We start from the raw sequence: 12,878 nt of genomic DNA, 5'->3' as shown, positions 1-12,878 counted from the left end.
AAATGCTCATGTGAAAAACACATTAAAAATAAGATACCTAAGATATTTCAAGTAAACATGTCATGATTAATACCTAGTTCATTTCCCCCCAAAATACAGCATCACCCCGCCCCGGCCTCGCAGGGGACATGGCAGCTTGGCCCTTGGGGAATTACAAGTTCAGGATGTTGTGATTTCGAGATGAGGATCTCATAATTAGGATATTATACACAGATTTCAATAAATGCAATCATATTCAATAATAAAACCTGCATAATGCAATTCTCTTGAGGTTGTTTGCTAGCATTGCATTTGCCAATATTCCAATATTCCTTCAGAGTAAAGTCTGCAGTTCTAAGTCAAAGCAGCATGTTACCAAAAGCCTGCTCCACCATTGGCTTTCAGTCAAATTCAACCTTGTTCCTTTTCAACTGTCATAAATGGGGCAGAGAGTTAAAATACAGGGGACGAAGATGAAGATGAAGGAGAAGCAGGGGGAGCAGAAAGTTGTGGTGCACCTCAGGATGACCCTAGGCCTGCTGTCAGCCCACCATCATCGGGAACGTTGTGGGTAGCGGGATCTACATTGCCCCCAAGGAAGTCCGGATGCACAGCGGCAGCGTGGGCCTCTCCCTGCCAGTGTGGACGGTGTGTGGGGACCTCTCCCTGTATGATAAGGCCCCCTATCTGTCCGACAGATCGAAACCCCGTCCGAAACGCCCGCTCGCAAGCCTGGTGGGGCCCCCACGGCCACCAACACCATGTGCAAAGGCAAGGCCTGCCCTACTGCAACCGGCCAGACGCCCCATCCAACTGCAAGTCCTGAGCCCGATCCATGTAGCTGAGTGCGCTCAGTGCAGGACACCCGGATGTCAGCTATCTGTTGTTCTTCTGTTTATAATATCAGCATAAAATAGCTGTCTTGGGGTTGTTTGCTAGCATTGTATTTTCCAAGATTCAAATATTCCTTCAGAGTAAATATTGCAGTGTTAGTCCAAGCATCATGTTTCAAAAAGCCTGCTCCATCATAGGATCTTGGTCATATTCAACGTTGTTCCTTGTCAACTGCCATGAATACGCTGGAGAGTGAAATGCAGGCATGGAAGACAAAGACAAAGGAGATGCAGGGGGAGCAGAAAGAAGTGGTGCACCTCAGGAGGACCATAGGCATACTGCCTGCCACCGCCTTCATCATCGGCACCGTGGTGGGCAGCGGGATCTTCATTGCCCCCAAGGGGGTCCTGATGTACAGCGGCAGCGTGGGCCTCTCCCTGCTGGTGTGGATGTTGTGCGGGTTCCTCTCCCTGTTTGGTAAGACCCTCATTCTGTTTTGGGGGATTGTTCCTGTTGCTTTATCATGAATCATTCTGTCATCATTCATACCATTTGATTTAATGCAGAGGCTTTCCATATGCTGGCGTCTCACCAACTTATAGGTGAAAGAAAGTCTTTTTGTTTTAAACCAACCGACCTTTCAGCTTTATTATGACTAATCTAAGAGTCATTGTGGTCTGTTGTGGGGATGGGATGGTTTGAGGTGATTGGGTCAGGGTGGCTGCATTCCAGATGCTCACTGGTTGTGCTAACGAGCGGGGGGTTTAAACCCCCATCCACACACACACTCAAGAGAGGACATGTTCCATCTGCTCCTGGCTAATTCCACCAAACCTCCTTTCTACAATAAACTAGTGTCCATCGTCTGTGTCTCTGTGCCGGAGGGCCCTAAAATGCCACTTGAGTGGTGTGTGGGTAAGTGGTAGGAGAAATTACAACACTAATGTTTGTCGATATTTTGAGTTTGTTTCTTTTGTCTTTGGATAGGTAAGGGTTAGAGCCGCTCCTTTAGGGTTCAAGTGGCTACTAGCCTCTCATGACATAACAACAATTCTGAAATGTACATTTCATGAATACAACTCAAATTGCTGGTAGATCTGCCTTGCAGCATGTGCACTGCTTTGTTTGCAATGTTCATTGTTGTGTGCATCCATCCAAAACATTGATACCTGTGCATACATACATGGACATTAACCTCTTTTTTTACTCACTCCAATGTGGGATTAACCCATACCTTTCACTGACCTCGTCTCCTCACAGGGGCGCTGTGCTATGCTGAACTGGGCACAACTTTCACAAAGTCCGGGGGCAACTACACCTATCTGCTGGAGACCTTAGGCCCTCTGCCCGCCTTCTTACGCCTGTGGTCCGAGTTCTTATTCATAAGGTTGGGTTGACTTCGATTTTCCTTTTAAATTGGTAATATGTGTATTTCGTAAAGAAAATCCCCAATTTGATCATTTAATTAGATGGCACAACAGCCATTGTTGGTTTTCTACCATTGTTCCATTGGTTCCTTTGGTTACCCAGGCCCGCGGTGGCGTCCTATGTGTCCCTGGCCTTCGGTCGATATGTTGTCGAGCCGTTTTTCACACCCTGCGCGGCTCCCCCGGTGCTCATCAAACTGGTCAGCATCCTTGGTGTGAGTGAGTGGCCTTAACTTCTGCCTGGTTCTGTCATTTGACATGTCACGTCAAAGTGCATTCCCGTGAATTGAACCGTTTACATAAGCGTGAAGACATTCTTTGTTTTTCCATTGTCTCCTTCAGCGTTTGTGGTGGCAATCAACTGCTGGAGTGTGACCATGGCCTCTCGGACTCAGACCATCTTGACCTTTATTAAAACATTTGCCCTGGTCCTCATCATCGTTTCCGGGGCCATGGCACTGGCTCGAGGTGGGGGAGGATGATTATGAATATTGAATGTAATTCAGTTCATTTGTCACAGATCTGCCATCAGCGCTGTGTGCTGTCTCTTCCCTGCAGGACAATCTGAAAATTTCCAAAATGGTTTTGAGGTTGACACAGCAAAACTGGTTATGTTGCCGCTGGCCTTCTATAATGGTTTATATGCCTATGGCGGTTGGTGAGTACTCTGAATGCATTCAAGTTAGCTTTTTTGTCCAGTCTATATTTATATTGATGTGCTTTCCATTAATTTATGTATTTTTTCAGGTTTCATCTTAATTGTGTCACGGAAGAAGTAATCAACCCAAATCGGTATTTCAGATCTTATGCAATATCTCAACGCTATCTCCCTGCTGCTTGAAGTGATCATAATTGACGTTACAACTAAAGACATGTGCTCTTGGTTTCAGGAACATCCCACTGGCAATCAGCCTCTCCATGGTGACGGTGACAGTGCTCTATGTGATGGTAAACATGGCCTACTACAGCGTGATGACACCCTTTGAGCTGCTAGTGTCCGATGCTGTGGCTGTGGTCAGTGTCAATTAATAACCAGCATCTAATAAAGAAGCAATATTTAGGAAATGGTTTCACTCTTTTGGCCAATTATAGTTCCTGCGATACATTGTCTCTGTTTCTGTTCCAGACATTTGCGAACAAAGCACTCCAGGCCTTGTCACCTGTGATTCCTGTTCTAGTGGCGTTGTCCTGCATTGGGGCAGTGAATGGAGGCTTATTTGGTGCATCCAGGTAACCAGCAGAGAACGTGATTCTTAAGGCCCTGTTGAATTCATGTTTTTCAAAAGGCTTTGAAAGGCTTTGTCATATGAGTTGTCTGAAGGGTACGGGTAGGGCTGCAAAGACTGTGGAGATCTGGAGATCTGGGGGAACCTGCAGCACTGCAAACAGACAGACAGATGAACCAATAACCCCCAATCACTCAATTTGCAAAGATGTTAGGCAAAGGCAGCTTTGAGGGATAGCGGGTTGAGTAATCCATCAGGACATACATATTAATTTCATCCCAGTGCACAGTGTTCTAAAGGGCAAATGAGGTCTATCCCCACTGTGTCAAGCATGGCAGGTGGCCAACAGTTACGTGCAGTGAGGGGATTAGGAGGCACTGGTTTGTATTAGAGCCAGATTTACATATGTATGAACCAGATAAAGGATGGTTTGGCGACTGTATGTTTCAAATTTAATTTCAGCTTTCTTTACAACACTTGCATACAGGTAAGTTACATATTTGATTCACGTTTTATAGGCAAATGCAGTTCCACTATTAATATTTATTCAAAGTAAATGAAAATATATATTGTATGGTCTTACATGTTAAAGAAGTCCATTTGCCAATCCTTCTGGCAGTGAGAGCCTTGTGGTCTCTGGCCCTGGACTTTACCCAGACCAGCACACCAGAACTAGTCCGCCGATACTCCACCACCTCTGCCCCATGGACACACATACAACCACACCAGCCCTTGATACCATCACATGAGTTGCTTTCACACATGCACTCCGGACAATATCAGGATAGTGGTGTCCGGACATTGTCCGCAGCTGCCCTTTCACACATGTAGCACACAACCGGAGATTGTCCATGTCAGACGTGTTCTCACTTTCTGTAAATACTCAGGGGACAGAGCCTAGAGAGAGTGTGCAGGAAGCTGGACGTGACGCAATGACACAGCAGAGGTTTAGCACGCCCAAGTTGGTGGACGATGCTACCGACTTATCTTTCTTTTCGTTGATGCTCCATGTCTTTGGATATAATATAAACGAAAGAGTGGAAAGGAATATACAGGAAAGGAGTATGAAGAAGCTATGCCCCGTGCACAAAGATCCATGCAAAGGTAGTTAGCTGATGCATAATAGAGATGTCATCTACATGCGACATGCCACTTGCTCTCCTTGAATGCTCCAGACAATTATCTACTCTGTTCACATATACTGCTCAATCGGACATTCTGCAAACGTTGAACTAATGTCCTGGCTGTGTTAAGTCTGTGTAATGTATGGTTAAAAGGATTCAGACATTTGCGTTTATACAGCTCCACCGAGAAATGTCTGGAAATTCAGGGTTGCAGTGCATGTGTGAAAGCAGCTTTATAAGCATAATGGATGGATACTCTAGACAACTCTAACACTAATACAGAGCTATTTTAAGTTCCCCTTGTTGAAAGGTTTGTCATCAGAGGGCACCACTGTGAGGATACTATGATATATTCAGACTGTCAGTGTCTCATGAACCTATCTAGTCTATATTTGAACTCACTGTATAATTTATTACCTTTAACAGAGTGAACCAAAAGCAGTTAAACAATAAATTATATTTTAACAAACAAACTTTTAATAATATCTAAAATTGAATTAAAATTAAGTACTGTACATTCTTTGGCAAAGGGACAGACCAATTTATATTACTGCTACAGTATTACTGGTCCATATATATAGATAATATTTCAAATGAGCAAAACATTAAGTACTGTACATATTGTGCTGGGGGTAGCATCTGAATCCTCACTCCAGGGAGGAGGAAGGATGTTGGGATGGAGATGTGCATGGCATTACTGAGGGGCAAGATAAATGGAAGAAAATAGAATATAAACAATGAATTATGGGTGGGCAAGCATTTTGGGATCAACACACAAACACACACGTACACAAACACGCACACAGTAAAGCAATACTGTCGACAGCACTACTAAAGACAGCCCAATCAACTAAGAAATAGAGAAACTTGGGAGTAATTACAATTTCAACAACAAAGCAAGTTGTAGAGAAATGTTCTTGTTTTGAAGAAACTCAAAAGAAGTTTTGTCAGCAACCCACTCTTCAGTGCAACTCCGTCAATCACCATTTCAGTATTCAAGGCCATTAAGATGTTCTTCTCAGTGGCCATCAGCATGAAATCCTCTAGATGTACTTCTTGGTAGAGAAACTCTGCTCACAGCTGTGAGGCACCCTGTTGTAAAAAGTTGACACTGTCGAAATTTTAACAATCTTTGACTTAGATTTTATACTTAAGATCATTTCAAACCAACTTGAGATTATCGCCAAACCTGAGAAGTGTCCCATAGTATGTGCCCTTAATCAAACAAACAAACTACAAATATCACTACAATTAATTAACCATCTACGTTGCAGGATGCTGTTTGTGGGGGCCAGGGAGGGACACTGGCCAACACTCTTCTCCATGATCCACATCCGCAGACACACTCCCCTGCCTGCCGTGCTCCTACTGGTGCTGAATGTTTTGCATGCATTTCACACAACAATGAATAAAAAGCATGTGTCAGTGCATTTTCAAAGATCCGTAATGGATGTATTGCTGTCAATGACGTTGCGACTCCACAAATTTGGAATGTGTGGATTTTTCATTACAACTGTGCTGTCTGTTTTTTTTAGTATCCGTTGGTTGTGATAATGATTATCACCGGGGAGATCTCCAAGCTCATCAGGTTTGTCTCCTTCCCTCGCTGGTTCTTCATCGCCTTGGCAACCCTGGGGATGCTCATCCACCGTTATCGCTACCCTCTTCACCCCAGGCCCTTCAAGGTAACCAGATACACCAGGTTTGATCTTTCAGCTTTGACCTCTACCTTCTGACCCCGAATCGGTACCGATTTAATTGATTCCTCCTCACTGTTGTTCTTTTTGCTCAAAGGTGCCTCTGGTCATTGCCGTCACCTTCACCATTGTGTGCTTCTTCATCGTGGGGCTGTCTCTGTACTCTGATCCCTGGAACACAGGGCTAAGCTGTGTCCTGACGCTGACAGGCATCCCAGTCTACTACATGACCATCCACCGGTTCCGCCTGCCCACCCGGTGGAGACGTGTCTACAGTAAGTCAAGCAAAATCTGGCCATTAGGGGGCACCATCACATTTCACATTTATTTAACAAATACACGCCACAGTAAGATGGAAATGCATTGTCCGTTTTCATAAAATAACCCTCACACTCCCCTAACTCCTCAGATTACTGCAGTAAGCAGCTCCAGATCTTTTTTGAGGTCATTCAGCAGGAGGTCCAGACGTACTGAAGACAATACTGACTGGCTGGATGCTTCGAACTCAAACACATAACTGTTTGTCCCAGTGCATGGGACATTGATGTTTCTTCCCCATAAGAGACAATACTTTAAGTTTCCGTTATTTTCAAATAACAGGTACAGTAATGGGTGAATGTATTGGCACCAATTTCTTCCAAGAAATTGTTGAAATTAAAACTTTTTTTATCCATACAGTATGTATTTCTCTAAAATACAATATTCTTTTTTATTCCATGCAGAAATCTTGGCCGGTACAATATTATAGGTACCTCTTTTGAAATTGTGGAAAATAATTGGATTGGGAGCAGGGGATTCTAATTTGATTATTAATTTAAGGTCTAATCATCCAATTACCTTAAATGGAGAAATGCACTTATTCTGCTGCTTTGGTCACTTTAAGAAAATAAAGAAAAGCAGAGAATAGAGGTCAGAGAGAAGACATATGGCAAAACATGGACACATCTCAGAGCCACAAGTCCATCTGGTCCTCATTTTATTTTTATTTTTTAACCTGTGCTGTCAGCATGCTGGGCAAACAACACAGAGTATTTGTATGCCATTGCATCTAGGACAGAATTAGTCTGCAAGTGGAATTCAACTTCTCAACCTGCAATGCCTCTCTTTATTCATTCTTTAATCATCAAAAACTGCTGCAACAACTCTGTCCTTGCAAACAACAACATGTACATGGAAAAACGTAGAGTAAACATAGAAATGTCGGATGATGTGTGTGTGTGTGTGTGTGCGTGCATGCGTGTGTGCGTGCGTGTGTGTCCACCTTGATATATGGGTCTCAATGACCATCAATGATGTTTTCAAAACCTTACATTGCACTGTTATCAAATGGCCTGTAATGAGTGCAGATCTAAATCCCAAACGACCAGTCCATCTAACATCTGGTTCTTATGACCCTCGGTGTAGGGACCTCATTGAGGGTCATAAGAAGGGTTTGATTGCAGTCATGTCCTCCAAAGGCAGTGCTACCAAACACTAAATGTCGATTTTTTTAAATGTTGTCAATGCCATTTCTGTTGATTTAAAAAAGGATATGTTGAGTTTGGAAGAGAGAAAAAAACATCAACATTTTCAGCCACGGCTGTAAAAAGATGGCAGGAGAAGATACTGTATATATGCATATATATATTTATATATGCTGTTTCCCTTAACAGCCAAAACATGACTTGTGGAACGGGTGACGATGCTGTGAACTTCTTTTGATAAATCCCTCTTGATTTGTTGAGCAAATCATTTGTTGATTGAAATATCACTTCCTCGTGTGATTACACTGATTGCAGGACAACAAAAAAAAGTACCGTAATCACAGCTGAATAAAAGCCCCTTTAAACATCTGGTGACGGGATGGGTGTTAACTGTAATAAATGCCTAGGCTCCTGTACAACCTAAACTGCTTTCACACATGAACTGCAATCCTGAAATTATCGGGATATAACCCGGGGAGCTGTATGTGTGAACGCAAGTGTCCGAATCGGTTGGACCTAGGGCTGCCCCAGTAGGAAAGCCATCAGTCGACTTCAGTCGTTATTTTATTTTGTCAGTCAGTGTGCATTACAATAACAGGATAAAACAGATAGGAGCTTATGGAATTCACAGGGATGACATTTCAATGAGGAATTATAAATAAGTAGAATCATAAATATATTTTTATATGTGTGAATCGAACACAGCACGTGGTGCACCCCATGCTCCATTCCTCTAAATAAAACAACTAAAAACAATGTGGGTGTGGGCCAGAAGGAGCATGCCATCCATGGCTTGTAGACTCGTTAAAATAATTTTTCTGCCCCCAACGCAATGAGAGGGGGTGATCGGGGTTCAATTTGTGCCCTCGTCTCCTCATGCGGGTGTGAGAACCAGCCAGAGCAGGGTTCAGCAACTTGCGGCTCCAGAGCCACATGGGGCTATTTAGCGCCTCTCCAGTGGCTCCCTGTGGCTTTGAAAAAAAATGATATGGAAATGAATAACGGCCATTTTTCAACATTTTAATTTTAAGTTATCATTGTTGTAGGCCAAAAGTGATTCTTATATTCTCAAATTGAAAAACTGTGTAGCCTATACACCGTATATAAGAAATGTCATAACATTTCAGTCAACTAAAATGTGCATCAGGGGTTTAAGTTTTCCGAGTTGCAGCTTTGATGGAATGCAGTTGCTTCGTAAGCACGCCACAGGAACGTGACGAGGCAGGGTCCGCACGTGTCGAGCAACCAATCAAAATCGACTATTTGGTCCCCTACTCACGCACATGCAGACATTCCAGCCAATGGGAGAGCAGACAGCTGGCAGTGGATACTGGATAGCAGCAGCACGAGCTCTCTGGGAACGCCGGAGAGCACGTGTTCATATTTGGAACAATTTCGCCGGCAATACAGTAGCTATGGATTCTAAATCCAAAAAATGAAAAGTCTCGCAGGAAAATAGAGAGTTTAATTCTGTTTGGACAGATTGATTTGCTTTCACTGCCAACGATGCTGGCTAACCTGTATGCTCGATGTGAGGCGAGAAATTTGCAAACAACAAAAAATACAATGTTGAAAGACATTTCCAGAACAAGCACACAGCATTTGCTGAAAAGTTCTAAGCTGGAGATGAGCGAAAAAGAGCGATTTTTGAACTGCTGTGAAAAGCTGAGCGGAGCAATTATATTTTCAAGAGGTGGATCAAAAAAAGTGAATAGAAAAAGAGTAATTCTTGGAAAGCTGTTTACAGAAGGAGAATACATGTAAGAATCGTTTATTAAAATATCAGATCATCTATTTTCGAACTTCAAAATCAAACGTGAAATTGTTTAGAGAATTAGAGATATGTCTCTTTCTGCAAAGACTGACAAAGACGGAGACATTAAAATGGCAACAAACATCACAAGTCAGCAAATTAAGGACATAAATTCAGCTCAAGCATACTCAATCGCCTGTGATGAGTCAAGTGATGTAAATGATATTGAACAGACAGCGGCGTTATGCAGATATGTGACCCACCTCATACTTTTGGGTTTTTTGGACACTCTTGACATTTTTTCCATAATTTGAAAGTGGAGAATCTGAGCTTTCAAACAAGGTGTCACTTGTGCAAATCAAGCAAATATTTTTAAAGCTATGACTTGTTAATGACAAGGGTGTGGTAAACCATGTTTCTGAGACAATCACCTTGAACGTTTCGCCCAGACTTGGCTTTATTCAGCCAGCTCCCAGAATGGAAATGGGGTAGCCAGAGCCACATGGCTAATTAACATACTGCTGAATAAAGTTGAACAATGTCAACAGCACAACTATTTTTGTTTTTAAAAAAGCTTTTATTTATCAGTAAGAATATACATGTTTTATAAAAGTGGAATTATTTTATTTTATTTTAAATCACCAACCTCAACGGACTTCATCTCGCATCAACTTCTTCCATTGTGACAACAATCATCTCCGGTGGTTCTCGAAAATATTCAGTTTTATCGTCACAATCAGGTAGAAATCCGCTGTTTGAAATGTTCTCCAAGACCGGAGTAATATCCGATTCAGCATCACTGTTGTTCTCTGCATCGCAGTTGGAGAATTGACAATCATCGCAGAAAATGTAGACCAGTATAAAATGTTTACACTGACTTTGATCTATTGCCCTGGTCAGATTAAGGTCCGTGTTATGATTTAGAGCTTCCGCCCCCCAACTTCTCATAATCCATACCAAGTCCCTAGTTTATGTCTCTTTGTTTCGTCTTCCCTTTATCTGCTTGTCTCCTCTCGTAGACCCAGTCTGTCCGTCCATCTCCAGAGAGCCCTGTTTACCTGCTTGTCTCCGCTCGTCGACCAAAGCTGTCCGTCCTTCTTCATCCAGCCCGGTTCCCCGTCTCTTCACCCGGATCCTGGACCCCTACCCCCGGTCATCACCATCCCTGCCCAGCCCTGCTCCATCCCTACCTGATCAGGTCCCCCCAGCCAGCTCCACCGTGTGGGCTAATAAACATCCTTTGTCTGCCTCCCGTCTCCCCGTGTCGTGCGTTTGGGTCTCTCCTAGCCCTGGTTGTGACAAAAAATCTAACTCTGTTTTGAAAATAGAGATTAAAAAAAACGCACAAAGGAACATAAAACTGTAAAAGTTGAATTTTCCTTCCAGAAAGCTTTTTTAACTTATTTAACAGCTTGTGGTGATTTAAGAAACGTGCAACAATTCGGAAATCACTGCGGTGGGTCACATATGTATGTGTGTATATGGATATGGATGTATATGGATATGTATATGTGTGTGTTCACTTTATTTACATTTTCTATATATACATTATTTACCATTTTGTCTGAAATGTATTACAAGCAAATATAATGGTAGTATAGTGGTGAGCATAGCTGCCTTCCAAGCAGCTGCCTAATTACATTTAGACAATCTACAACACAAATATAAATTAAAGAGATGATAAATAGGGTGGGTCCAGGAACCAAGCGGGGGAAAACCAGCTGCTCACGGAGATAATGATGGAGAAACAAAAGAACAGAAGAGAGGCTACCCCGAAGGTATAGCGAACAGCTCCGACCTTGTTACTCTATTATAAATGTCTACCTGAGAACTCAACTCCACCTTGACTGCTGCCGTTGTTTTTGATAAAGAATCAAAAACTTTGTTTTCGCCACAACATAATTGGGGTCACAAACAGGATTGGAAAGAAGGGTCCGAAGAACTGCCGAGCGGACCAGACCACACAAACAAGCAAGAGGCCACTCCAAAAAAGATGTACGTGAAGTTCTGTCTATTAGTTAGACGTTTTGTGTGGTCCGCGCCGACCAACCCTTAAGGCTAAGCAGTGGTCTCTCCAAACGAACTGACCAAAAGTATAGAAATAATAGGCAGAGGGGAATGGGTTACAGGAGCAGAAAAGGTGTGCATGCAAAAGCCTGTGAATTCTGCTCTGTGTTGAGAAGGTCTGAACGGACAGGTCCCTGTGATGATACACTTCAAGAAAGTAAATCTTTAAGGGCTGTACGAATAGGGAAAAATTAAAAGCCTTTGACACTGCTCTGTGTTTGGAAACATTGGAGGTCTGCATAGTTAGGTCTCCCACAGTTACCGCTTCAAGATTTATGAATTTGACGGAGAGCTCGGGTGGGATTAACTAAATCCGGTAGATACCTATTAGTATTAAGAAAACGTCAAGGCCTGAACAGAGCGGTCTCCATGGTTATCGCTTTAAGGGAATAAATAACCTAAAGGTCTGTACAAATCACATTCCACAGTTACCACTTTAAGACTTATGAACTTAAAGGACTGCCCAGGTGGGGCATAAGCAAACTCAGTGTCAGAAACTGCACTTGGCTTGTGCAGATGTAATGGAAAAATACTGAACTAACCCTCTGGGTTAGGGTTAGGGTTAGGGAAGTTGCCTTTCAGTTGTCTGACTTATGCACCCCACCAGATGGTCTGGACAGGAAACCAGACTACACCCTCTTCTAAGTAACGGTCCATGTGATGAAGTTGAGTTCACAGCTGAAGCCCTCAAGCAAGTTGGTTCGGGGTAGAAGCTCTTTGTTCCTCTGTGTGACATGTCAAGTGTTTCCAGCTGATCAATTTTCTATATAATAAACTTAGACTGAGTGACAATATTTGAATTTTCTGTTTTACCTGAACTATCTCACCCCAGACATCGAGCATCACCTGAGTTTCTGGGATTTCCACAACAATTCTTTGGCGTCACAAACAGGAACTCCTCCTGCTGATATCTGACCCGATCTCCTCTACAGGTTGAACTGTATGGCTGTGGTCTGCGACTAGGGAAGCCTAAAGTCACCCGTGACGTCTTCAAAACGAGAGGGGAAGCAGGTGCCTGAGTCAGGCCAATCGGACAAATTTTAGGATACGAGATCCACGAACAAACTACACATGTAACGGTGAGAGTACAACAATTGAATATAGGTCCGGGTCGTATTTAACGTTTCTGTGTCTGGGACACGAAACAGTGAAAAGGTTGTTTAACATTGATTGTCCAAGTTCAACTTCCCCCTGTCAGGGTACTAAATGTAATATTTAGGGTACCAAATTTAATCAATACAGGGAAGCACTGGAAGTGTTAAACGGACAGTATGGGAAATTATGGTTTGAAATCAGCCCCTCCGAATG

General features: G+C 42.9%; 1 protein-coding gene across 1 annotated transcript; it reads left to right on the top strand.

Annotated features, from left to right (window-relative positions):
• Positions 1-1,049: 1,049 nt before the first annotated feature.
• Positions 1,050-6,761, top strand: LOC307246664 (cystine/glutamate transporter-like; the record flags this gene model as incomplete). The annotated part of the gene is made up of 12 exons (XM_080022650.1): positions 1,050-1,290; positions 2,074-2,200; positions 2,344-2,459; positions 2,583-2,708; positions 2,799-2,898; positions 2,988-3,032; positions 3,131-3,254; positions 3,367-3,470; positions 5,865-5,961; positions 6,126-6,275; positions 6,385-6,562; positions 6,697-6,761. The coding sequence occupies 12 exons, from the start codon at positions 1,050-1,052 to the stop codon at positions 6,759-6,761; spliced, it is 1,473 nt and encodes a 490-aa protein (XP_079878776.1).
• Positions 6,762-12,878: the final 6,117 nt, after the last annotated feature.

The sequence above is a fragment of the Zeus faber genome (genome assembly GCF_960531495.2).
Source record: "Zeus faber genome assembly, chromosome: 21".
NCBI lineage: Eukaryota > Metazoa > Chordata > Actinopteri > Zeiformes > Zeidae > Zeus > Zeus faber.
Note: the sequence above shows the minus strand (reverse complement) of the source record. Positions and strands in the feature narration are given on the sequence as shown.